We start from the raw sequence: 27,348 nt of genomic DNA, 5'->3' as shown, positions 1-27,348 counted from the left end.
CCCCCAATCTGGAGGCCAAGAGGGAGGCGAGGGGAGGCGAGGGGAGGCTCAGGCACAAGGCCGCCCACTCCCCAGGCCCGCGGCCCCAAAGCCCCCAGCACAGCGCGGCCCTGAGTGGCGTTACCGGAAGCCTGGCAGCAGCCACGTTCAGTGTAAGGTGCTCTGAGCGCAAACCACAGGCTTCGGGGATCTGTAAGCGCGTTTCTGGGGGCGTGCGTGCCCTCAGCTAGCGGGGGCTGGGCCGGCGGAGCCCCCAACCCCGACCTCTGCCTGCCCTGCCCGACAGCCCCAGGTGCAGCCCCAGGAGCCACTACAGCCCCCACCCTCGCCCATTGGGCAGCCCCGCCTCCCTCAGCAGCGGCCGGCAGGGCTGCGGCCGCCCCTCACCAGGACTTGGGCTCCCCGAAGTGCAGGTAGTTGATGCTGTACAGGTCCATGTCCTCCGTGTGCCAGGCGAAGGTGGTCTTCCACATGCCGAAGTACAGGTAGGGGGTGTTGACGCCCTCGATGATGGTGCCGCACTCGCGCTCCACCATGTCCAGGATGGTCCGCAGGTTCCCGATGTTCCACTGGGCCACATCCTGCATGGCGGCGAGCACACGGTCAGCCTGCCGGCCACCCCGGCCCCCAGCGTCCCCCACCGTCACTCGCCCCCAGACGCCGGCAGTGAGACACCTGCGTCATTCCCTCGGAGCCCGGGCTGCGGTGTGACCACCTGCCCAGGGCCCAAACAGCATTCTGCCCCACACCTGCCTGCTTCCGAGCCTCGCCCACCCCAGGGGTCCAAAACCCACCCCGGGCTGCGCACACCCCACAGGCACAGGCCCCCTGCCCCGGGCCAGGCGGCCAGGCAACGCTTCCCCTGGACCCCACGTTGAGCTGTGTGTGAATCATGGGCGGGGAAGGCCTCGCTGCGGCCACGCTTGGTGGTGAATAATTCACGTGCCGGGAAGTCAGTGACACAGAGGAGGAAGAACATGCCGAGCGGGGCTCCCAGTGACGTGCCAGACAGGCCTTCCCGCACCTTCCCACAGCGGAGACGGGGACGGCACTCAGAGCCAGGCAAACGAGCGAGGGATCCCCACCCACCAGGCTCATCTATTCCTAACGCCACGAGCAAACAAACCCCGTCTTGTCATAAGAGCTCGTAAAACATGCTTTCATTGACTTCCAGTCCCCGGGGAAGCCTCGGGGCTGCTGAGATGCTGGGTGCACGGCAGCGTTCCTTCATGCCCCAGATCCACCCAGTGCCACCCACCGCGTCCACGTTTTAGGCCCGACTTGGCAGGTCGGTCTTTGCAAGGTGAGCTGTGGCCAGAGCCCAGGACATGGAGGAGGGCCACGATCAGACCCCCACCGCGAGCATGAGAAGCCCAGGGTCGCCTCAAGTGGAAGATGCCCAAGACTGGGGGCACCAGCAACCAGTCGCCTCCCCAAAGCCCTGTCCATTTGCCACCCGCCCCCATCCAGCCCGCATGGACAGGGGACCCGGGGTCTAGACTAAGCTGGGCGATAACTCATCATGGGCCAAGGCATTCTCTGCTCTGGGCCTCAGTTTCCCCTCAGTACAAGGAGACTGTGGTACTAGGTCAGGCACGGCAAACACATGGCGCCAAAGCCCCAAATCCTCTTCCAGAACCCAGGGCAGGCTCACCCACTGAGCTTTGCCTCGGCCCCGCTGAGCTTGCACTGGGCCTTGGAGCCCTTCGCGGGGCCGTCACTACAACCGCCGGCAGCACGTGAGAGCAAACCCAGAGGTTCTCTAGGGACAAGCCTCCAATTTTTGAATTTTTATTTAAAAACAAAATTTGGGGTCCTCAAGAGAATGAGAATATAAGCCATAGACTTGGAGAAAATCTTTGTAAAACATAAACAACTGTTGTCCAAAATATACAAAGAACTCTTAAAACTCAACAATGAGAAAGCAAACAACCCACATAAACACTGGGCCGAAGACCTGAACAGACACTTCACCCAAGAAGATACACTGATGGCAAATCAGCACATGAAAAGATGCTCCACATCATCAGGGAAATGCACATCGAAACCACAATGAGGTACCACCACACACAGATAAGAATGGCCAAAATCCAGAACACTGACGACACCAAATGCTGGCGAGGATGTGGAGCAACAGGAACCCTCATTCATTGCTGGTGGGAATGCAAAATGCTCCAGCCACTCCGGAAGGCAGGTTACAAAACTAAACATACTCTTACCATACGCTGCAGCAATTACGCTCCTTGGTATTCACCCAAAGGAGTCGAACAAAAACTTATGTGCACACAAAAATCTGCAACGGCTGTTTACAGCAGCCTTATTCGTAACTGCCCAACCTTGGAAGCAACCAAGATGTCCTTCAGTAGGTGAATGGTTAGAATAAACCACGATATATCCAGACAATGGAATGTTATTCAGATCTAAAAAGACATGAGCTGTCAAGTCATGACAAGACACGGTAGACCCGTAAATAATGGGTTGGCCGAAAAGGTCGTTCGGGTTTTTCCATAAGATGTTACATGTGACTAAGGGGAAAAAGCCAATCTGAAAAGATTATATACTGTATGATTCCAGTTTTAAGACATTCTGGAAAAAGGCAAAACTATGGAGACAGTAAAAAGATCAGTGGCTGCCAGGGCTTGGGGGAAGTGGAGTGACGAACAGCTGGAGCACAGAGGCCTTTTAGGGCAGTGACACTATTCTGTATGACACCATAACGGCAGAGACTTGCCATTATACACCTGTCCAAAGCCATAGAAGGTATGACACCAAGAGTGAGCCTGAATGTCAACTACGGACCCTGGGATCAGAGTCGCAGACAAGGGACTCAATGTAACAAACACACGGACAAGGCATCAGTGTAGCAAACGCACAGCTCTGGTGGGGACGCTGACAGAGAGCGAGGCTGAGGGTGCAGGGGAGCAAAGCACGTGTGGGGACTCTCTGCACCCTCCTCTCGACTGCGCCGTGAATCTGAAACTGCCCTAGAAAAGATACCTATTTAAAACTAACAACAATTATTATTATTACTATTATTATTCAGGATCCCACCTAGCACCAAGACTACACAGTGGGGGAAAGAACAGTCTTTTCAATAAACAGTGTTGGAACAAATGGTTGTCCACATGAAAAAGAATGAATTTGGACTCCCTCTTCATACCATATAAAAAAACTAACTCAAAATGGATCATAGACCTAAATGTAAGAGCCAAAATTATAAAATTCTTCGAAGAAAACATAGGGGCAAATCTTCACGACCTTGGAACTGGCAAAGGATTCTTAAATAAGACACCCAAAGCACAAGAAAGAAAAGAAAAAATAACAGAAAAATTGGACTTTATTAAAATAAAAACTGCCGTGCTTCAAAGAACACAACCAAGAAGGTAAAAAGACAACCCACAGAACGGGAGAAAATACTCACTAATCATTTATCAAGTGAGGGACTTGTATCCTGAATGCATGAAAAATTCTTACAACTCGATAATGAGAAGACAAATAACCCAATTAAATATGGGCAAAAGATCTGAATAGACATTTCTCCAAAGAAGATATACAAATGGTCAATCAGCACATGAAAAGACCCTCAACATCATTACCACCAGGAAATGCAAATCAAAGCTACAATGAGATACTACTTCACACACACCAGGATGGCTAAAATAAAAAATACAGAATATAACGAGTGTGGGTGAGGATATGGAAAAATCAGAGCCCTCAGGCTTGCCTGGTGGAAACGGAAAATGGGGCAACTGCTTAGGAAAAAAGTCTGGCAGGTCCTCAAAAAGTTAAACATGGGGTTACCATGTGACCTGCAATTCGCCCCTGGGTAGCTGTCCAAGAGAAATGAAAACACATGTCCACACACAGACTTGCACGTGAATATTCAGAGCAACATTATTCCTAATAGCTAAAAAGTGGAAACAAGCCAAATGTCCATCAGCTGGTGAATGGATAAAGAATATATGGTCCATCCATACAGTGGCATATTATTTGGCCATGAAAAGGAGAGAAGCACTGATACTCACTACAACGTGGGTGGACCCTGAGAACACAACGCTTGCTCAGTGAGAAAGCCAGACACAGAAGGACACACAGTGTGTGATTCCATTCATGCCAAATGTCCAGAACAGGCAAATCCACAGAGACAGACAGTGGGTTCGTCATTGTCAGGGACTGAGGAGGGGGATGGGAGTGACTGCTAACGGGGATGGGGCTTCTTCTGGGGATGGTAAGAATGTTCTAAAATTGTGGTGATGGCTGCACAACTCCGTGAATATACAAAAAAACACTGAATTACACGCTTTAAATGGGCAAATTGTGTGGTATGTGAATTATATCTCAATAACGCTTAAAAAAAAACAGTAAGTATGATAATCAACAAATAAATAAAACCAATCCAACTAGCACTAACTTTCCAAAACTCTACATGGAAAAGGACAGGTCATTTGACAATCAGGCATCTGACTCCACGCCCACCTGTACACGAGCACATGAACTTCAGTTATTCCATCCCATCAGGCTGCTGGGGTCTAATTCCCTTCCAAGAAGTCACGATCCATAAACCGAGCAGCAGAGCCGCAAGCTGGGATCGGGCTGGCGGGAGGAGCTGGGCAACACCAACCCCCAGGCACCAAGGTCCACACTTTGGCCAAGTCAAGAGGACAGCTGGCCGAGGTCACAGGGCATAGCCAGCTGGGGCCACCGGTCAGACAGCCTAGATTCTAACACCTGCTTGGGACTGGACACAGAGAGTGGGACTCAGCAAGTTTCCCAGCCACGGAGCCTCGATGTCCCCACTTGGAGTTGCGGGGAAATCGCCCGGTTGCTCTAAGGACTAAACATGGTGTTTAAAGAACAGAGGCGCGGGACTTCCCTGGTGGCCCAGGGGTTAAGAATCCGCCTGAAAATGCAGGGGACACAGGTTCGAGCCCTGGTCTGGGAAGATCCCACAAGCCTTGGGGCAACGAAGCCAGTGCACCACAACTACTGAGCCTGTGCTCTAGAGCCCGCAAGCCGCAACTACTAAGCCTGCAAGCCACAACTACTGAGCCTGTGTGCTGCAACTACTGAGCCCACATGCTGCAACTGCTGAAGCCTGCACACCTAGAGCCCGCGCTCCGCAATGAGACTCCACCGCAATGAGAAGCCCGCGCACCACAACCAAGAGTAGCCCCCGCTCGCCGCAACTAGAGAAAGCCCACGCGCAGCAACGAAGACCCAACGCAGCCAAAAATAAATTAATTTAATTTAATTTAAAAAAAAGAACAGAGGTGCCTTCCTGCCCAGGACTGCGCCAGGCCCTGCCTGCAGAGGCCCAGGGGAAACAGCCCTCCTTGTGTTCAGAGACCAGACGTGTCCCTGGGGACACGCACAGCGGTCCTCCTGCCCGAGCAGCTTCCAGGAGGAGCCGCAAACACAATGAAACCGGAGAGGGTTGGAAGCCCAGCACTGATCCTGGGCTGCCAGGGAGGGTGGTCCAGGCCTCGGCGGCCTGGCATGGGAAATGGGGGCCCTGGAGGTTGGCCCCTCTCCCCGGGCCTGGAGGCCCTTGAAGAAAGCAGAGAAGCAGGGGGAGCAGTAGACAGGCCCCAAAAGGCCCCAGAAAGCCCTGGGGCCACAGCCCCGCCAGGCCCCCCCGTCAACCCGACCCAGGAACTTCTGCACTGGCCCAAGGGCGAGCTGGCCCACGGTGCTAAAACACACCTGTGTAACCACAAAACCTGCCACGAACAAGGTGACCAATCCTGGCATTCAGAGGTGCGTAGCCGGGAGATGGGGGAGGTGCGCCCGGGTGCGGGTGCAGGTGCCGGTGGGAGTCGACGGTTAGGGACCTGGGCTGCAGAGCATGCAACAGGGCCTCTGGGGCCGCGTCCTCCAAGCAGGTGCAGGCCTGCTCCCAGGGGCTGCGTGCTCGCTGGGAGAAGGCCTGGCCTTGCAGGTCATCTGACCCTTTGGGATCAAGGCCAAAAGTGTGAGCTCAGGGTCCGGGACACGCCCACTGAAGGACTGCCATGCGCCCGCCAGGCCCCATGTTATTGATGGGGAAACCGAGGCCCAGGAAGGAGGAAGCAGGACAGGGGCAAACTCGGTCTGGACCCCCGGGGTGAGGGCATCTCCCTGTGGTTCTGGGGGCAGTGGGTGAGCTCACTTCGAGCTTGACCTGCATCTTCCAGGTAACAAACTAATGCCCTCGGCACCATGCACCACAAAGTGGACCCACTAACGGAAGGTCCGGGCCCAGGTCAGCTGGGCTCCGTGAAGCCGGTGAAGCGAAGCACTGGCAGCGATCCGTGCTGGGACCTGAGCGGCAGTCGTGTGTTTCCCACGCTTTTTGGGAATCACAAGCCGCCTGTTCTAACAGGCTCCTCCCCTGGGCGCCAAGGAGGGTCCCAACCCTTCTCAGGAGGGGACTTTATTCCTGCCCCCACCTCCCCGCTACCCAAGAACAGGTGGCAGCTGCCCTCAGGGGAGAAGGGCTGAGCCGACAAGAGTCTTCCCCTCAGGCGACCTTCAGGGGAACAACCGGGGGGAGCACGCAGGGAGGCAGAGGGGGCCCCCGGGGAGTGGAGAGGGCCAGATCCTAGCCCAGGGTACCCCGTGCAGAACGCACCCAGGAGAGATTCAGGCTTCAGAGCTTTGAAATTAACCCCGGTAGATCCATCCCAGGGCTATCCGAGGTCCCATAAATATTTATAAATTGTCCCCCCCAAAACACGATCCCACTCAAACCTCCCTCTGCTTGATGCCAGCACCCTTGGGGACCTCGGCATCAAGCCTCGACCAGGGCCTGTCTCGCCCTTGGACAGGCCGCGGGCGGCAGAGGCCCAAAGGCCGAGGAGCAGGGCCCTCCCAGCCCAGCAGAGGGACTGGACGTGAGTGGACCCAGGGGTGGCCTGGATGGCTGAGAACTCGGGCTCCCAGGTTTCCAGGAAGATGGAGTGACAGAAACTTGAGAAGAAAAGCACTCAAACAACCGAGAATTTAGAGAGGCCCCTGGGAGAAGGGACGGAACGCTCGATGTCATCTTTTTAGAACTGCGTTGTGGCCGGGCCGCTAGGTCAGCGGCCGAGCGTGGGATCAGGGGCAGGGGCAGCACTATGACCTGGCAGGGAAGATTCTGCAAACCTCTGGCTTCTTCCTTTCATCCTGAGCTGGCACGTGCCTGCAACCAGAGCCCAAAGAGAAGGCCCCGTGGAGCATTCTGTGTCACCCCAGCCTCTGTGGTCCAAGGTGGAGCCCACTCGCCCCCTCCACACCTCCACATCCACCGGGACGCCTAGGGGCCTCAGTACTTACGTCATCATACAAGGAGCCACTGATGTCAGCCCCATAGATGGGCGACACGAAGGTGAGGTTCTTCCAGTACTTGCGCTCCAGGTCATCGAAGTCCTGGTGCCGGGGGGTGCAGTACCTGGGGACAAACCGAGCATGTGGGGCTCAGGGCACCTGCCAGACACACCGAGGGAGGGGATCCGCTCAGATACCCGCCCTCCCGGCAAGGGCACAGCCCCGGAGCCCACGGATGAGCTGTGGTGACTGCCAGGCGGTGAGGTGGATGGACGGCGGGGGGGCAGCCCTGCCTGGAACGGTACCCAGGGGTCCCGTCTCGCCAGCTATCAGGGCCCGGGGCCCCCAGGTCAGACCACACGCCAGGGCCACGGGAGCCGGAGGAGGGACCTGGGTTTTGACGGCTCTTGTCCTCCTACCACCCTGCAGACACCGACAGGCACCGTGGTGGCCAGGGACAGCGCATGAGGGGACAGACAACGCCTGCTCTCACAGGACGCTTGTTTGAGAGCAAAGAGACTGCCAGAGACGCACAGAAGACCTCAGCGACTGAGGGGGGCTGGGAGCTACACAGAACAGGGGGAGTGAACAGCGGTGCTGTGTGCCAGGGAGCGTGCCCGCGTGCCATGAGTGCCCACGACGCGCCTGTGAGCTCCCGGGAGTGTGTGCGCATGCCCAAGTGTGCCATGGCGAACCAGGCACTTGGGGAGACGTGCCAGGAAGCCCCTCTCTGGGGAGGTGCTGTCAGAGCCGAGACGTCCTGGGGCAGGGAGGTGCTCCGGGGACAGGGGACACGGGCAGGCCCTGAAGGGCCGGCCCCGCAGCCAGCGCTGAGGGCAGCGTGAGGTGGACAGCGTGGCCCTGGGTCGGGTGAAGGTCTGGATTTTGCCCCTAAGAACCGGGGGACTGTGAACTGGGGGTGCTGAGGCCCACCCAGGGCACACAGAGCGGGCTTTGTGGGGACTGCGTGCGCCCCGCCCTCCGCACCCCAAGCTGGCGTTTCGCCCGCCACGCCACCCAGGCCCGCGTACTTCTCGCTATTGGCCAGGCGCCGGTACTCCCCAACCGTCATGGCCTTCTTCTGGATGTTATACTGCGTGAAGAGGCCCGACTGGCCCGTCACCACCTGCTGGATGGGCGCCGGGATGACCACGTCGTCAATGTCGTCGTATGTCTGCCGTGGCTTCCACTCCTTCGGGGGGATGATCTGCGAGACGGAGCGGGAGGGTGGTCAGCGGCGCCTCCCCTGGGCTCGGCCGCTTGGGACTGGGTGAGGGGCAGGGAGAGCCTGGGGGCACCTAGCACCCCCTGTCCGTGTCACCGAGCTCCCAGGAGACCCGGGGCCAGGCCTATCTGGGCACCACCCGGCAGGGTAGGGGGCTGTGCCTGCCTCTGCACGGGGCCAGGGCCTGGAGAAGTGGGAGCAGCCCCAGAGGACGTGCGCGATCACAGAGTGAGCAGATGTGGGCAGGCTGGGCTGTGTGCGCCCCTCGGCCTGGGATGCACTCGCTGTGTCCCAGGGGCTCTGCTACCGCGCCCTCTGGCCACCACGTGCCCGGCTCGGGACTCCGCGCAGATGAGGCCCCAGAGCAGAGACCCTGGTGCCGCAGTGCACACTCATTCCAGCGCCCTCGCTCCAGTGACACCTACTGGGGGCGATCGCAGCTCTAGGTGGTGGGGAGACATGGGGACACAAAGGACTCAGGCGAGGGCCTGAGCCCTGACTGGAGGGCGCAGGTGATAAATCCCGGCGAGAAAAGGAAATTGTAGGACAGTAATAAGGGTAAAGCGGGGCTGGGTGAGCCGCCCAGAGGCAGGAGGTGGGGGGCGGGCAGTGGGGGGTGACAATTCCAAGTGGGAGGAGGCCTGAGAAGGTCACACTGCAGCCCCCACCACAGCAGGCGCCACCACACCCCTCCCCCAGCAGGTGGCGGTAACCCGGCCCACCCACCCCACCCCAGGAGGGTGCCACGGATGGGGATGGACCTCCCCCTCCACGTTTCCTCTCCACCAGTCGGGGGTGACCTCTGTGCAAGCCCCACGGGCCCAGGTGGGTGTTTGCAAGCCCCGAACCTCCTTCCAGGGCGTCCAGTGGGCCACCCACCCAACAGCTCTGGGAAAAGGAACTAAACCAACCCATTTTTGGTGCATCAGCCACGCACCCTGGGGGAGCCGAACCCTCTCCCAGCTCAGGGCCACCAGGGAAGCACACGGCGCTGAGGCCCGAGTTGGCCGACAGCTCGGGAGCGGCAAGTCCACTCACCATCCCCAGGATCCCGCTGTCACATGGGTGCAAAGAAATGTTTTGCTTGGCGACGAAAACACTGACTCTCCAGTTCCTGCTAAAAAGGGTGCTGCCCACCCACGACTAGCACGCATGGGGGTGTCCACCCACATAAATCAGTAACGACAGCAGCGACGATGAGAAAGTCAGCGCTCCTCACCCGGGCAGTCCCGCCCCACGGGGAACACTGGGCCATGTCTGGGGACGTCTGTGGTTGTCAGGACTGGGGGAGCTCCTGGCATCGCGGAGGTGGGGGCAGGGAGGCTGCTCCACACCCCACAGCACCCAGGACGGCCCCCCAGAGAATGACCTAGCCCTCATGTCAGCAGTGCCAGCAGGACCCTCATTTAGAGTTAGATGGGGACGAGCCCCCTCCCAGAAGACACAGCTGTTCAGTCACAATGCCACAGGCGCCTGGCGTGACAACAGGGTGCTGGGCTCAGCCTGCCCGTCGACCGTTTTGTTAGATTCCCAGTGAGAAATCTGAGGAGTCAGGTGATGAACTAAAACACTCAAGGCTAGAAATGCAAAAAATAAAAAGGAGAGAGGGGGACTTCCCTGGTGGCACAGCGGTTAAGACTCCACGCTCCCAATGCAGGGGACCTGGGTTCAGTCCCTGATCAGGGAACTAAGATCCCACACGCATGCTGCAACTAAGAGTTCGCAAGCCACAACTAAGGAGCCCACCTGCTGCAACTAAGACCCGGCGCAACCAAATAAATGAATATTTAAAAAAAAAAAAAAAAGAAAAGGAGAAGAGGGCCCATGCCTCCAGGATACGGGATGTTCTTGCAGGGAAACGGGTTGTGGGCTGAGGGATCCGGGACCCCGAGCTGCTCTTTAACTACGTGGCTGATGCCTCCTCGTTGCAGAAAAGCCTGAGTTTCCTCCTGGGGAAAGCGCAGTGACCCTGGACCGGCTCCCCCGCCCCAAGTGTGTTGGAGAAACGCCTCCCTAACCAGGCTGCGGGATGAATGGACCACTCCTCAGCCCTCCGCTCTCAGGGGAGAGCCTCGGGCTCAGTCCTGTCCCCTCGGGCTCTGCTGTGTGACATCTGGACACTGGGGAGGAGCCGGCAGATGCTCCCGACACCTGGCTCACACGTGTGAACTGCACTTTCCCAGGCACATGCTAAGCGGGTTCTGGAAAGGCGCATGAACAGAAGGCCACTGGTCTGGAACCCGAAGCTTCTGGAAAAATCCCACGGCCTAACACCCTCAAGTCTCCGCAGAGCAGGATTTGAAAGGAGGCTCTCCAAGCAGAGGACACCTGAAGGATGTCCCCTAAAGGCCCATGAGCATCCCCACTGTGTGGCCCTGGACGGACCCTGACTCGAAGCTGCTGGGGGCAAGACTCAGCCAAGGCCAGGAGGACCGAGAGGCCACACACCCAAGGGAGCGGCGTGACACCAGGGAGGTGGCCAGCTTGGCGGGCAGCTGGGGCAGGTGTGGGAGACCCTTCTAGAGGGAAGGAAGTGAGGGGCCGGCCTCTGCCCCCCAGAACCAGCTGGACCCAAAGCCATTCTGCTGGCAGCAGGCCTGGAGGCTAAGAAGAGCCAGGGCACCGCCTGGCTGCAGGGCACTGAGAGCATTGACGCCCCTTGACCCCTCCCCAGGACCCTAAGCCACGCCCCTTCCTGGCTCCCTCCCTCCCCCAGCCCTTCCCAAGCAGCCTGAGGGGGAAGGAGCCCAGCTGGACACTGGTCCCAGAGCACACTCAGGGTGGGTGAGGAATGTGACCCACCACCCCGATGGCCCCAGGGTGGGAGCCCCCGTACCCAGAGCCCCCTCAGCTCCGGGCCCCGGCCCAGCCGTGCCTGCTGAGTGCCCACCCCGACCTAGCTGCCCCAGGCCCGACAGAGCTTTTGTCAGGGGGCTATCAAATGTAGCTTTGATGAAAAAAGAAACCTCAACACCACACACACACAGACACACACACAGAAGGGCGGTCAAGGCTGATGAGACCAGGGTGAGGGGGACCCCAGCAACTACAGAACTCGTTCAGGCCAGCAGGACACCGTGTCCCTTCTCCAAAGAGGCTGGCAGCCCTCAGGGCTGACGGCCCGCGTCGGAAGGAATTGGGGGCACCGAGGGCCGTGGCACGTGCCTCCCTGGACCCGTCTGTCCCCGCAGTAGCCGGGAGGCCCCAAGGGGCTAGAGGCACCTACACGCCGTCCCTGCCTGACGGGAGCAGGGATGCTGGTGCACGCGTGTGTGTCGGCGTGACTGTCCCCACAGGATCTCTCAGCGACAGCGGGGGAGCTGCTCCCAGCAGCCCCTGCCTGCCCTCACCGTGCCCTTCCAGAGAGAATTGCCCTTGCCAGAGAGAAAACAGCAAAGAAAATACCACTTAAGAAGAGTGGAATGGAACATGCAAACAAAGGGCAGAGGGGGACTTCCCTGGTGGCGCAGTGGTTAAGAATCCGCCTGCCAATGCAGGGGACATGGGTTCGAGCCCTGGTCCAGGAAGATCCCACATGCTGCGGAGCAACTAAGCCCGTGCGCCACAACTACTGAGCTCTCGTGCCACAACTACTGAAGCCCGCATGCCTGTGCTCCGCAATAAGAGGAGCCACCGCAACGAGAAGCCCGCACACCTCAGCGAAGAGTAGCCTCCGCTCACCACAGCTAGAGAAAGCCCGCACGCAGCAACGAAGACCCAACACAGCCAAAAAAACAAACAAAGGGCAGAGTGAAAATGTGCCCTGAAAACATCTGCCTCACAAAAACATCCAGTCCGAATGGTTTCCCGTCGATTCAAGTAAGTTAGTGGAAAACTGGTCCACGGGAATTAAAGGCTTTAAAGCAGAGGCATGGGGCTCAAAGGAAAGGCAGGAGCCGGCAAAGGAGAAGAAAAGGGAAGGAGCAGAGCCGGGGTGAGGACGTGCAGGGGAGACTCGGTGACGCCACACGAGGCTGCACCCAAAGCAGCCCAGGGACAGAAGGTGCCGGCAACAGCCCGGAAGCCGAAGCCGGAGATGACAGAGGAGGAGGGAAAGGAGAGGGGCTGGGGGAAGTGGCAGGTGCTGCCAGCGGAGCACTCCACGAGGTTACCAAGACTCCTGGCACAGGGGACAACTTGGATCCAAAAACAGAACTGGCGCTGCATCCCGGCAAACGCGGAACGAGGTGAGGGACAGGACACATTCCAGGTGAACGGGGGCCCCCCACGCCCACCCCCACGGGCACCAGGCCTCTGAGTCCCCCGTACCGCCCCCAGCTGGGGCACCTGAGGGAAAGGGGCACCTGACAACCGACCCCAGCCAATCGGTCCAGCCCAGAGGGAGGCTCCGAACCTGCAAGAACCTAGGCCCGGGGCTTCCAGAGCCACAGACCCCGATGAGAAGGCTCTGCTGGGTGTGTGCTGTCATGGGGCCCAAGGAACGAAAACCAAGGAGAGGGGAGAGGAGGTAAGATGTTGCAGGCCCACCTCTCTCCTCATCTGCGCGGCTGAGATTAAAGGCATGGATGTCACACAGCCAACCAAACCCGGCAGGGGAGGTGGGCAGAGGAAGGCCAGCACACCTGTCCCCTCGCTGCAGACACCGTCTGGGGACAGACCACCATGACGCGCGGCCCAATACCACCCACCACCTGCTTCCGTCCAGCCACGGAGCTGATGCTGGCATTCTTTCTGGGTTTTTTTTCATTTTTTGAAAAGAAATTTTTAAATTCTTTTTTACTTTTTAAAATTTTACTTACTTACTTATTTATTTTTTGGCCACCCCATGTGGCTTGTGGGATCCTAGTTCCCCGACCAGGGATCGAACCCAGGCCCTCGGCAGTGAAAGTGCAGAGCCCTCACCACTAGACCACCAGGGAATTCCTTTTTTAAAATTTTTAAATGGTTGAGGGAAAATAACAAACGAAGACTGTTTCAGGACAGGTGAAAATTCTACGAAATGCACATTTCGGTGTCTATAAATCAGGTTTCATGTGCTCACAGCCATGCTTGTGGGGTTGTGGGTCATCCCCGGCCGCAGAGCTGAGTGGTGGCCACAGACAGTCCAGCCCAAGAAGCTGAAAATATTTACTATCTGGCTCTTTGCAGAAAAGGCTTAGCGAACCCCAGCTTAAATAATAGAGGGCTGGGTATTAGATAAAGTGCCGGTCATACAGGAAGCAACTAGAAGAACCCAAATCAGGTGACAAATCTCCCAGATTATGTGGTGAGCAGACCCTCACACACACAGGTTCACGTGCACATGAAGAAACTCGGCACCCGTCCCCAAGGTCTGTTCCCCGCACAGAAGAGGCGTGGGCAGGCATGCTATCTGCTGGTGTTCACACACGCACACACGCACATGCACGTCCACGTGTGATGCTCCGTGAAAAGAGACACGAGGAATCAGTGCCGTGCCGCTCCAGGCAGAGGAGCCGGGGTCAGGGTGGGTGGAGGGGGAACTCATTCTCCCTCCTACCCTGTCGCAATGCTTGAACTCGCTTCATACGTGCATTACAGTCTCAAAAAAAATGTGTTTAAGTAGGAATATAAAGGCAAAAAGTAAGCCCTCCCCAGCACCGACTCCCCTGGGACCCCCCTGATGGGGTGAGACGGCTGCTGGTCCCACCATGATGCTCTGTGTCCCACCCAGGATCAGCGCCCTCGGGGACCCCGGTGCCCAGAACTGTGCCTGGCTTGGGGAAAGAACATATGTTCATGGATAAATTAGGTCAGAGGGGCTCAATGAGCAGAGTAACAGGTGCCTCTCGGGCCCCTTGCCCCTGGGTGGGCACAGGGTAGGGGCTGGGGAGAGCTGCACGGGGGCCTGGGGCATCACCCACCTTGGCCAGGCCCGCCCGGTGGGCCCCCTGGGACTCGATGTAGGCCACATATTTGTTGAAGTCCTTAAACTCCTCCATCGTTGGGCGAAACGTCATGATTTTACAACTTGGGTTCTGGGCCCCGTGATCCTCGGACCCCATGGCTGCAGCAGAGAGACGGCCACACCTGCAAGGGAGACAAGAGAGCGTCAGCACCTCCATCACTGCCACGGGCCGGTTCCCTTCTCCCCAGGAGGCACCCAAACTACCCGGCCCCAAGGACAGAGGCCAGGCAGCCGAGCAGGGCCAAGGGGAGCCTGGGGGCCACTTCATCACTCTCTCCGGCACAAAAGACCAAATGACTGCAATGAATTACTAACAGAGGTAGCCCGTTCTAAGAGCCCATGCGATGCTGGAGGCCAGAGCACACATTTCAAACAAGGGGCCTCGGAAATAAAACCTTTTCTTATCAGGGCCTCATCCAGATTCACTGGCATTGACCTCACAGCTGGAATCCAGAGGCAGAAGCACGGGAGGGGCTGGGAAGGTGAGTGAGGTCCTGTGTGTTTCACTAGCAGGGAACCCCTCCTCGGGCGGGGCCGCCACAAGCAGGGGAACAGTGTGTGGGTCCCTCCAGTACTGGCTCGGCTGCTGTCAGCGAACCCAGGCCCCAGTGACCACAGGCTGCCCAAGGCCGGGACCTGGAACCAGGAGAGCAGGAGGTCCGGCCAGAGAGGCTCGTTTCCCGCCGTGTTTCACCCTGGGCTATAACCACGCCTGGCCGACCCACGCCTGGCCGACCCAGCACAGAGCGTGGCACGGAGCATGGCGGGGATCGGGCTCCTCTAGGGGACAAGGCTGCAGGCTGGAGAGGCCCCTGCCCGTCCCAAGAGTTACGAGAGTTAGGGGGGCCCAGTGGGGTGGCTGGTGACCCACCCCAATGAGGAAGAGGCTTAGGGGACAGACTCTAGGGAAGGGTCCCTGCTGGGACAAGAGGAGACCAGACTCCCTCCAGGACTGGAAAGAGGTCAGAACCCAAGTGCACGCAGACCCAGAACTTGGAGGACAATTAACCAAGTCCACCTCCCCCCACCCCAAAGTGAGCTGGGGAGTGAGAAAGGCAGGAAGCCCACCAGTCCAGGAAGTAGAGAGTGGGGGGGGGTCCATGTCGCCAAGACGCAGCCACTGGCTCCCCAAAGGTGCTCCCCCGGCGGGCGCTAGAGGGCAGCACGAACCCGGGAATGGGAGCCGAGGCGGGCAGCTGCCTGGGACAGACCTGGAGGCCCAGGCGGATACCAGACCAGGTCCAGGTCCTGCCCTCAACCACCCCATGCCTGGGCGCACAGGGCAGCGGGCAGGCAGCTAAGGCCGCGCTCTGAAGGTCACACTCACGGCTGGACTGCTGGGGACCCCGGAGGTCCTGGCACACACGGGGTCACCACTGCATCCGGGCTGGGACCCCTGGGCCCCTCCACCCTGTGTGCACAGGAGCCTCTGTCGCTCCTCCTCGCAGGGCAGCCAAAGCTGCGGTCCACAGGGCAGGCCACGGGTGCCCGGGATCGTGTGACAACAGCTCTGAGGGGGATCACAGGGAACCACCGGGTCACACGGGTTTATAAAGGGGAAGGGTCATCACAAACCCCCCTGCGGACCAGCAGGCACCAGAGGGCCCAGGCTGCGGCCAGGCTGACCAGCCCTCGGGATGGACCACCACGCCGTCCCCCCCCCCGCTCCCCACCCCACAGCCGGGGCCCAGCGCCTGACTCCCCACCTGAGCCCCCAGAAGCCAGCAGCCCTCTCCCCTCCAGCCCAGACCCAGCCACACGGGGCTCACCCAGGGCCTCTGCTGTCCTGAGGGAGCTCAAGGCCCCGGGGGGACAGGCCCGACCCGATGATCTGGGAACATGGGTGTGGACCTGAGCTGGGCTAAGGGCTGTGAAGGGAGGCACAGGGGCATAGGGAGGGAGGCCTCCCGGGGCAGGGACCCGGGACAGGACACAGCGGGGACAGGACAGATGACCGGCCGCAGCCATCGCTCGCCAGCCTTCCTCGTGCGCCTGCCACCCGAGCTGCCCAGTCCTGTCAACCCCACCTCCCCACCCGCCCAGATTCCCTGTACCCACCACCCCTGCCCGCACAGAGCAGCAGAGGGGGTCCGTGCCGCCCACCCGTCTTGCATGGCCATCAAACCCGTCCTCTGAGGCCTGCAGCCGGAACACGATCACCCGGGTCTCAGCTCCTCGTCCCAAGCCCCCGACGGCCGGGCAAAGGGCCAGAGGCCAGCTCCGCAGCCCACCACGGATGGTGCCCAGATTCGGAAGCGGCGGACACATCAGCGCTTAACAGCCCCGGCCCTGTTCTCCACGTTTTATGTGGGTGGTGTGTCCACTCTGCACAGTTCACGAGGGGGCATCGCGCATGCCTGGAAGCCCGGCTCTGCTGCGACCATGCCAGTCTCCCAACACATCGCCACCCGCTGTGGGTGATGGGCACCAGGACCACCTGCAACAGCAACTCTCCTCTTGGCCAGGCCGGTCCCAGCAGGGGAGGAGGACACAGGCTCCCCCTCAAGGCCAGCTGTGTCACCACGAGAGAGGCCCACCCTGCCACGGATGCTGCCGCCTGCCCTCCCACAAGGCACTGTTGGTGGGAAATGAGGTGGGGCAGGACACCCGTCTCCCCCCAAGACCAGCCTGTCCTGGGCAGACGGAGGGCAGCCCCGGGGTCCTGCCCACACGAGTTCTCTCGCCCATTAAACATAACCGCAGGAGCGCTTTTCCCTGGGGGGCAGGGGGAGCAAGCAGGTGATACGACAGCAGGTAGAGTTTCCTGCACTGCACCTGGCATGATATGCTCCTCCAGCCACCGCTGTCATCCAGATTCAGCTCAGCAGTGGATCATGTGCAGTTTTCTTTTTTTTTTTTTTTGTCTTATTCATGTCGGTTGCAGTAAAGTTTTTAGTAGGTAAATATAAAGAAGAAAATTCAAATGGTTTATAATCCCAACACTCCATAACCCTTGACACCTTTTTTGAAGGAGGGCAAATAAAAATCAGACGTGCACATACTTTAAAAATAACAAAAGGAATGTGCTCTTAACCAGACAGTGCCACGCCCAAAATGCGAGGTTCTAACAACTTCATCGTAAAAAGACAAGCAGCACAATTAAAAAGTGGGCCAACGACTTGAATAGACATTTCTCCAAAGAGGAGACTCAAACGGCCAGTAAGCACATGAAAAGATGCTTGAGGTGATCAGCCATCAGAGGAATGCAAATCTAAACTAGAGTGACACACACCTCCCCCAACTGGGGCGGCTAGAGTGAAAAAGCAGATAACAACAAGTGTTGGTGAGAAACTGGAACCCTGACTCCCAGCTGGTGGGAACGTAAAAATGGGGCAGTCCCCCAAAAAGTTAAACATGGAACTGACCACACAAGCCAGCAACCCCACTCCTAGGTATACATCCAAGAGAAATGAAAACATATGTCCGCACAAAAACTTGTACACAAATGTTCACAGCAGCATGATCCCCAACAGCCAAAAGGTGGAAACAACCCAAGTGTCCATCAACAGATGACAGTACACAAACTGGTCCCTCCACACACGGGCACATCACTCAGCCATGAAAGGGAGAGAAGTACTGACACTCACTACAACATGGATGGACCCTGAGAACACGATGCTCAGCGAGAGAAGCCAGGCACAGAAGGCCACCGCAGGCTAAGAGGTCTGGGTTTCTTTATGGAGTGATGGGAATGTTCCAAAGTTGATTGTGGTAAAGGCTGCAGGACTCTGAATTCGCTAAAAAAATCGTGTGCTGTAAGTGGGAGAACTGGTTGGCGGGTGGATTCTATCTCAATACAGCTGCTACCCCCAGAAAAGAAACAGAGATTAGGGTAGGGGAGAAGGAAAGAAGAAAGTTCTGCACTTGCCAAAAAAAATAATAATAAATAAACAAAACCTCTGGCTGCCTGGCAGCGTGGGCGCCTGGAGCCTTCAACTCCTCAGCCCGCAGAAGGGCTCCCCCAGAGCCAAGCCCCCACCCCATGAGAGACGGAGGACACCCCGCAGCCCGGCCACGGAGGAGGCGTCTGCTGGGTTCCTTCTCTAACAGGAAGTGCGGCCTCCAGAGACACTTGGTGGGTCCCTGTCCCCGCCCCCGCCCCCGCCCCGGCCCAGCCCTTGAAGCCTCTAACAGGAAAGAGAGCGGCCCTTTCTTCCCACTCCTGATTCTGAGGCTGAGAGCAGGCATGCCTATAGGCTGCAACCACTGAATTTTACACATTCTAAATGGATGGAACTGTCGGCTTTGTGAATTACCTCTCAATAAAGCGATGATTTTTCTTAAGTTCTGTGTATGGGGAGACCCTGCACGCCTTGGCCTTCCTGGCCTGACGCTCGCCCAGCCCTCGCAGTCCGCTGCCTGTGACGGATGAGCGTGATCACGCGTGGAGGGGCAGTTCCCCAGCTGTCCTGGACGGCTCCACCTCACCCAGAGACAGGTGACAGGAGGGCTCCACCCGCTCTCTGGGTCCCAACAAATGAGTCCAGCCCAGAGAGGTCCTCCTGGGCTGCTGCACCGGCACCTCCCCCAGCGGCCTTCAAACTGGGGGACTCACGGGCTGGGCTATGGGGGACACTCTGGCCACCCCCGTGGAGGCTACCACCCGACCTGTGCTGCAGCACGGTGACCAGGTGGGGGGGTCGTTCCCGCCCCAACCTGACAGCTGCTCCTCCCGGGGGCAGAAGGCTCTCCTGATCTGGACTCCGGCCTTGGGCTGATGCCCCCCGCCAGGAGCCCGACAGAGCGAGGTGCGCTGAGCCTGCGAGCCTCAGGGCGGGGGGGGTGAGAGACACCCCAAGGCGTGGGTCTCCCACAGCCGGGTGCACTCTGTCTGTCCGTCCGTGAGCCAGAATTCAGAAATAAGATGACTGGTAAGGGACGCCATTTCCCCAACAGGCAGCCACATCCTCCTGGCTGAGGGGCTCTGGGGACTAAGGGTTTCTGAGGTCCAATGGCAGATGTTTTCCAGAAACTGGATGGCTGGAATCTGCAACTCTGGGGTTTTGACAAGAATACAGTATTCAATATGCAGGAAGGTGCGTCCTCTGAAAAGAATGTCACCCTACTAAAAGCTTTACTCTGAGGGGTGCACTGTTTTTGAAAAGGATTCGGGGGCTCTCTGAGCACAAAGTGCCCCCAGTTCTTCTCTGCGGGGCCTGTGCCCCAGCCCCGGGGGCGTCTCTCCCCCAGCTCTTTCCTCCCAGGCCCTCCCCTCCACCTGCCATCAGGTGAAGCCCCAAGCCTCCCCGTGACTCCCAGCCAGCCCCGGGCCCTGCTCCCATCTCAGCCCAGTTCCTGCCACCACAGCCCAGTTCCCAACAGGAGACGATGACTGAGGGGCCCCTGAGCGGGCTCAGGCCCCAGGAGGAGCCAGCACCCCTCCACCAAGACTCAAGAGGAAACCCACCGTGAAGGCAGCACGGGAGGCCCCCAGCCCCTGTCCCCGGCCCCCGGGTGTGGGCCTGGCACTCCATCCCCGTGTCCTGAGAGCAGCTCATCAGGTGCCCTCATACAGGGAAAAGCTTGGCGGTAGAACGTCCTCCACTTCATCCTTCTCTGCTGGGAGCACCCCCTACGCCCTAGGTTCCCTGCAAGCTGGGCATGCTCCCTGATCACACAGAGCCTGAAGCCCAGGGGGCGCTCGGAGCAACTAGTGCTGCCCCACCGTACCCGCCAGCCCCAGTGTCAGAGAACACTTTGTCCCCCCTGCCCCCTAGCCTGTGGAGCCAGATCGGCGTTGGGGGGGGGGGCGGTGTCATCGTGCTGGCCCCACGGAGCAGGAGAGCCCGGGCCGGGGGCAGAGCACAGGCTCCAGGAGCAGCCCGCGAAGGACGCAAGGATGCCAGCCTTGATCTGGCTCTACCCCATGGAACTGGCTGGACTGAAACAGCCACAGTGACGAGAGGGACAAAGCAGGCAGAGAGCCCAGACCCAGGAAGGCGGGAGGCCAAGGTCAGAAGGGCCAACTGAGAAATGTGAGGACAAGAGATGTGAGGAAGGCAGCTTGGCCGGACAGGGCTGTGTGGGCACGGGGGGGAGTGGATGGGTAGCCCCATGCACAAGGCCAGGACCATGCTAACATTTATCTGAGCAACGCCAACTCCGAAAGGCACAAAGGAAGAATCGCCCGCAGCCCTGCACGTTGGTTCCCTACTGCTGCCGAAAGAATCTCCACAAACCTAGTGGCTGAAACAGCACAACTTTATCTCCGAGTTCTGGAGGCCAGGAGTCCCTCCCGGATCTCAAGTGGGCTGTGCTCTTTCTGGAGGTTTCCTGCCTTTTCCAGCTTCTAGAGGCACCGCATCCCTGGCTCGAGGCCCCTTCCTGCATACTCACAGCATCTCCGGTCTCTCTCTGCCTCTCTTCTCTGACCACTGCTTCCATCACCACATCCCCTTCTCTGACTCTGACTCCCCTGCCTCCCTCTTAGAAGGACCCCTGTGATGACATTGGACCGCCTGGCTAATCCAGGGTGAGCACCCATCTCCAGATCTTTAACTTCATCCAGGCTGCAGAGTCCCTCTCATGTCAGGGAGCATCTTCACAGGTTCCACAATTAGGGTGTGGGCACCTCAAGGAGCGCTATTCCCTCTGCCTCAAAAGCCACGTGAAAAATCCATCACACAAAGAGATAAGTAACAGTCACCATGCCCCTCCCACAGGGGACCGCTGCTGTGAGATGCGTCCTGGAAAGACAAGCACATCTGCCTAGTCGCTCAGACAAAAGCACAGTTTCGAGAAGAGGACGAAGGGGACCAAGCGATACCCAGTGGGCTGCAACATGACCCCCACGTCCTCCCCACGACTCAGACATGCATAGCGCTCCAGAGCACAGAGCTGGAGCCACCCTCTGGCTGCAGAGCTGACTCATGGGCACAGCCAGAGGCCCCAGTGATGCCGAAGGAGCCCTTTCTGGCCGCTCGCACCCCAGACAACCTTGGCCTGCCTCTTCACGTTGGTGCCAATGCTCACACCTCGTCAGCCCCCAAGACACTCGGCCGAGCTGTGGGGAGGAGCCAGGAGGCGTGAACCACAAGCTGGGTTGCATGATGGCCTGGGGAGCCCCCGGGAGCCCCATCCCCAGGAGGCCTGGGCATGGGAAGGGCAGGCCCTGGGAATCCCCAGGGGCCCGGCTCGGCCCAATCCCCTCACACTGCCAGAGCCCCTTCACTAATCCCAGAGCAAGTGTGCGACACCTGGGGACCACGACGATCAGGGCCACGCTTTTGGAAGATGCCGCAGGGCCAACAGCGCTGGCCACGGAAGCCTCAAGAAGCCACATGGGGCAAAGTCCCGTGAATATCGTGGTCTGAGTCACAACCTCGCGTGACTCTAAAATGACAGTGTCCTGGTTCAACACCCAATCCTTCCACCTAGGTACCCCCCAAACTGCAGAGAGAGAATGAATGAATAAATAGCAACTTGTCCCCCGTGGTCGGGGGCCTTGCTCAAAACAGACGGAGGCAAACGAGGAACATTTATCACGCCTCTCCTCCTAAAAACCGGCGCTGAGGCCACCTTCTTCTCTTGATCTTTAGTATACCTTTGAACTTTAAAGAAAAAAGCTCTCTCTGTCACAACCCTCCCGGAGGAAGTGCCCACGGCGGGGCCGCCCACAGCCCATGACAGGGGCATCTTTTATTAGCCCGGAGACGTCACCTGTCTGTGCTCACAGATGCAAAACTGGGTGCTTTTTTCACACACACAAAAAAAAAGGCAGGAAAAAGCTACCAGACCTGAAAAAACAGGCCAAGCAATATGTTGAGGAGGAAGAAATCCTTACAATGAAGTAAATGAGCGAAAAAGCAAAGAGCCAGGAGGGCTCGGGGCAGGAAGAAGGCTGGGTGAGAAGCCCACCCACGGCCTGGGGCGGCCTGCACTCTCCCTCCCGCGTGGAGCTATTCTGCTTGGAACTGAACCCGCATGTCTCCAGCTCAGATCCTGCTCCTAACGAGACAGGGTGGAGCGGGACCTGCTGGGAGAGGCTTCTTCACACTCACAGGAACCCAACCACGGGGGCCAGGAGCATGAAAGGCGAAGCATGGAGCCACCATCTGACCCAGCCATCCCACCCCTAGGTGTCGTCCACCAAGACACCTGAACGTTCACGGCAGCGTCATTCATAAAACCCCAAAAGCGGAGACAACACGACTGCCCATCTACGGATGACAGATACACCAAATGTGGTCCCTCCACACACGGGCACATCACTCAGCCATGAAAAGGAGAGAGGCACTGACACTCACTGCAATGTGGATGGAGCCTGAGAACACAATGCTCGGTGAGAGAAGCCAGACGGAGGAGGACACACAGCGTGTGATTCCAATGATTGGAAACGTCCAGAACAGGCCGATCCACAGACACAGAGAGTGGATTCCTGGTTGTCAGAGCCTGAGGGAGGGAGAGGGAGTGCCTGCTGAATGTACAGTGGTTCTGGGGAGTTGATAACGGTGTTCTGGAGTTAGATGGAGTTAGATGGTGGGGTGGCGGCACAGCTCTGTGAACGTACTAAAAACCACTAAATTGCATGCTTTATTTTAATTAATTAATTAGTCCACTCCATTGTGTGGCTTGTGAGATCTTAGTTCCCTGACCAGGGATTGAACCTGTGCCCATGGCAGTGAAAGTGCGGAGTCCTAACCACTGGACCGCCAGGGAATTCCCTGAATTGTATACTTGGAGGTGTGACCATTATGGCATGTAATTACATCTCTATAAAACTTAATTTTTTTGAAGTCCAAGGCAGCCTGTTTGGCACCTGCCAGACCGCAGTCAACCTGTCCCATCTGTCACGAGCACCCTGATCTCCGCGAACGCCCGAGGCCTTTTGGGGAAGGTGCCCGTGGCCTCACTCATTTCCACCTCCCACTCTTCCCCCAGCCCAGAACATTCTCACGCCTTTCAGGGCTGGTGCTCAGTCTCTCCAGCTATAAAATGGGTTGACAGAGGGAGATGACTAGCATCCTTGTGAGGGATTACTAAAAAGTTAACTGCACAGGGCGAGCTACGTACGCAGAATGTGTCGTGCAGATGGGGATACAGAGAGGATAACCGAGTTTCAGGGACTTGACAGTCTTGTAAGAAAGCATAAGCTTTAAGGGTAAAGCAACGCTTTGGGACACACAGTCAGAACTGACCATTTCTAAACCAGTCGACGAGGACCTGGTCCACCCAGCCCCAGACAGTGACAAGCTGGCAGGGACTGGGGACAGCCCACCTTCTCTGTGCAGGACCACACGGTAAACATTTGCAGCTTTGCAGGCACGCGGCCTCTGTCACAACCACGCAATTCCACCACCGTGAGGAGGAAGGCGCAAGTGAACAGAAGCAGCTGTGCGCCGATAAGGCTTTATTTACAAGAACACACAATAGGCCGAGTGGGCCGAGTGGTCCTCGGGCCGCAGTTTGCCGGCCCCGGACCCAGATGCCTGAAATCTCCCCTTTAAGGAACAAACCCTGCACTCCACCGCTTGTAAAGGGGAACCTGAGCTCCACGGCCCAATTCCTGGGTTTCTAAATCATGGCAGAACAGACAAGGCCACGTTCTAGTCCACACTGAGCCCTCATTAGCCACGTGGCCTTGGGAGGAGGCTTCGCCCAAGGTCAACACTGAACACAAGCCCTTCTCGTTCAGCCAGCTCTCCTCGCTGTGGCCAGGAGCACGGGAACTGCTTGTCCCATGCTGAGCGCCCCTCCACCTGGGTGCCCCTGCCCGTGGGTGCCAGCCATGAGGGGCTCAGGCTGCTCCCTGTTTTCTTACCAGTGACCCCCCTTGGGCCACCTCCAGAGGCCACCTCTGTGACCCCTCTGTCCCTGCTTAATTAGAAAAGTCCAGGAGAAGGGGGACACCCTGGAGCTGAAACCCAGAAGCAGCTGGGTCATGGGATTCTTTTCAAAGCATTGAAAAATAATCCTCCAGGGTCTCCCTGGTGACGCAGTGGTTAAGAATCCGCCTGCCAATGCAGGGGACACGGGTTCAAACCCTGGTCCGGGAAGATCTCACATGCCACGGAGCAACTAAGCCCGTGAGCCACAACTACTGGAGCCCACGAGCCACAACTACTGAAGCCCGCACACCTACAGCCCGTGCTCCGCAACAAGAAGCCACCGCAGTGAGAAGCCCGCGCACCGCAACGAAGAGTAGGCCCCGCTCGCCTCAACTAGAGAAAGCCCGCACGCAGCAACGAAGACCCAATGCAACCAAAAATAATTAACTAATTAATTTTTAAAAATAATAATAATAATCCTCCATTTTTGAAGACCCTCCCCTCTCCCTGTGACTGGTCATCATCTCCCACAGGGTGTGAGGTGGGGTGAACATGCCCCCTGGGGTGAACACCACTTCTGAAGCCAGAAGTGGTGTCCTGCCCAGGGACACGACACAGATAGGGCAGCTCATCCTGGGCCATCCTGGAGTCCCCCCAAACCCACTATGGTTCTCAGGGCTTCTAGAAGTGAGGGACAGGTGTTCAGATGCTGAGGGGCCAGAGTGCAGACGCGGAGAGAAGGCACATCCAGCACAGCCACGCTGAGGGGTCCAGGCTCCTCTAGAGGCATCTGGCCCCTGGACACCCCAGGAGCTCAGAACCAAACAGGGCCGCCTTCTCCACCAGCAGCCCTGGGGCCGGGGGCCCGCACACGTACTTACTGCAAGGTTCCTGGTACACAGTGGGGAGTGAGGCTGCAGGGAGATGGTCTAATAACCGGCTTCTGTTAGGGTTTCTGTCAGGTTCCAGCAATAGCGATGGTTCCTAAAATGTGCAAAACAAAAGCACAATTAACTAAAACGATGGCCTGATTAAGTCTTAACTCCAAATTACATTCCTAGCAGCAGCGTGCAGCCCAGGGATGCCTGCCTCTGTTGCGATGTTTCCAAGAACATGAAAATCCACAACCATGAGCACCCGCCCCACTAAAGGCTTCCAGCGATGGCCCATTTTAAGCTCTCAGCTCCTAAACATCGGTAGCTGAGGAAGCAAGAGCCTCCAAACACAATCAAATCAGACCAATGATGCTTCTGGAAACCTTAAGGTACAGGCACTCCTGGGAGGTTTACAGGAAGTTCTGCCTCTTCCGAACCCCCCTGCAGGCAGGGAAGGTGCCGCTCCAAGGAGGACAGTCGGACAGGAACTGCTGCGTGGTGACCGCCATCTACACTCCCGGGGGGCAGAGAGCACAGGGCAGAGCGTGGCAGGCGCCGTGCAGCTGAGACCCCACGGGGGGCAGGGTCCCCACCACGGCATTCACAGCCAGGCTCAGGGTCACTTGCTGAATGGACACAGGACAAGACTCTAAACGTGGGGTGTGGCCCCAGGGCCTCTGACAATCTGGGCTCCAGCTGCCCCGACTCACTGGGCTCCCCGCCCTTACCTCCCGCACACCTGAGCTGAGCTGACGGCTCGGCGTCTGCCGGACCCTCCCTGCCCCTGTGCCTTTGCACATGCTGCCTAAAGCCGGACTAGCTGCTGGGGGCGGACCTGGCTGCAGGGCAGCTCAGCCAGGGTGCCCTGGGGGTGTGGAACTTGGTCCTGCACACCTTCCCTAACTCACCAGGAGCTCTAAATAGCACGAGTCCCAAAAACAGGCAACGTGTGCTGACCTTTTCTACCTTTTTTTTAATCAGGTTTTTAAAATTACTGGGCACAACCCACTACGTTGATTTCACTGTCTTCTAACAGGTGCCAGCCCCCGGGCTGAAAGGCCACACTGAGCTGTGGAATGACTGGCCCTCGGGCATTCGCCTCTTCCTCTGGACCAGCTAAGCCGCCCAGGGCCACATGTAGTCCCAAGGGCTCCTCGGCCGCTGCCACCTGCCCTGCTCCGCAGCCCCGCCAGCCCCTGACAGCGACGAGAGCAGAATTCTGGGGGTTCAATTAATCTGGCATGTCTCCACATGGCTGTGGCTGGTGGAACAATGGCCCCCAAGGATGTCCCCATCCTAATCCCCGGGAGCTGTGACTATGCTCTCCTTGGTGACAAAAGACTGCAGATGGGATGAAGTTAAGGATGGGTTTTTTTACATCTTTTTTCTTCTTTTTTTTGGTCGCGCCGCACGTGGGATCTTAGCTTCCCGACCAGGGATCAAACCCGGCCCCCTGCATTGGAAGTGCGGAGTCTTATCCGCTGGACCGCTGGGAAGTCCAAGTTAAGGATCTCGAGATGGAAGATGATCCTGCGTTATCAGGGGGCCCAGTGTCATCGCCAGAGTCCTTCTAAGAGGGAGGCGAGAGGGTGAGAGTCAGAGAAGAACTGATGACAGAGGCAGAGGTCAGAGCAATGTGCTCTGAAGACGGAGGAGGGGCCACCAGCCGAGGGTGCGGCGCCTCTAGAAGCTGGAAATGGCGAAGAACCGATTCTTCCCTGGCGCCTCCAGAGGATCAGTCAGCCCTGCCCACACCTTGATCCTAGCCCAGTGAGACCCATGTCGGACTTCTGGCGGCCAGGGCAGTGAGATGATAAACGCGCATTGTTTTAAGTCACTGAGTCTGTGGTCGTTTGTTACCGCAGCAAAGGGAGACTGATCCGGCGGCTTCCACGTACATCACCCGATGACAGAGGAGAAGGACATTCTCACCCCCACTGCCCACAGGCCTCCCCGCTGAGAATAGCTGGCCTGACTTTCACTCACATCTGATGGGGTCATGTGTCTCCCTGGTCACTTGTCACTACCTCTTTGCACACTGTCTCCCCAGCTGGACGATGGGCCACCCCACGCACAGCACGTGGGCTGCAAGGCAAAGGCCACCCGAGCCTGTGGTCCTCGGCTGGACAGACCCCAGTCTGCTGCTGCCCATGGCTGCGGGGTCCTCCTGCCCTCGTGCTCTGGGGGATGACAGCATTGACCCCAAAATAGGAGGCTGGAAGCTCTGGGGTTGAGGTTAAGGCTCAGCCCTCAGGCCACAGCCAAGGCAAGGCCTCTGTCCACCCTGACCTATGTCCACGCGGGGCT

The 27,348-nt window shown here is 58.1% G+C and overlaps 1 protein-coding gene across 11 annotated transcripts in view; it reads right to left on the bottom strand.

Annotated features, from left to right (window-relative positions):
* The window catches only part of KDM4B (lysine demethylase 4B), a 131,184-nt gene that overhangs the window by 80,068 nt on the left and 23,768 nt on the right, over positions 1 to 27,348 (bottom strand). For 5 of the 11 annotated variants that reach the window (XM_033400864.2, XM_033400861.2, XM_033400866.2 and 2 more), the window contains exons 2-6: positions 25,044 to 25,150; positions 14,356 to 14,521; positions 8,319 to 8,494; positions 7,297 to 7,411; positions 388 to 581 (exon numbers count right to left, since the gene is read on the bottom strand). In XM_033400864.2, the coding sequence (XP_033256755.1) occupies positions 388 to 581; positions 7,297 to 7,411; positions 8,319 to 8,494; positions 14,356 to 14,521; positions 25,044 to 25,150 (758 nt within the window). Of the gene's footprint in view, positions 1 to 387; positions 582 to 7,126; positions 7,163 to 7,296; positions 7,412 to 8,318; positions 8,495 to 14,355; positions 14,522 to 25,043; positions 25,151 to 27,348 lie in introns of those variants that run through there. The other 6 variants (XR_007476340.1, XR_004475458.2, XM_049707559.1 and 3 more) reach the window with 2 other exon arrangements.

The sequence above is a fragment of the Orcinus orca genome, chromosome 3 (assembly GCF_937001465.1).
Source record: "Orcinus orca chromosome 3, mOrcOrc1.1, whole genome shotgun sequence".
NCBI classification, from domain to species: Eukaryota; Metazoa; Chordata; class Mammalia; order Artiodactyla; family Delphinidae; genus Orcinus; species Orcinus orca.
This window is presented reverse-complemented; position numbering and strand designations above follow the sequence as displayed.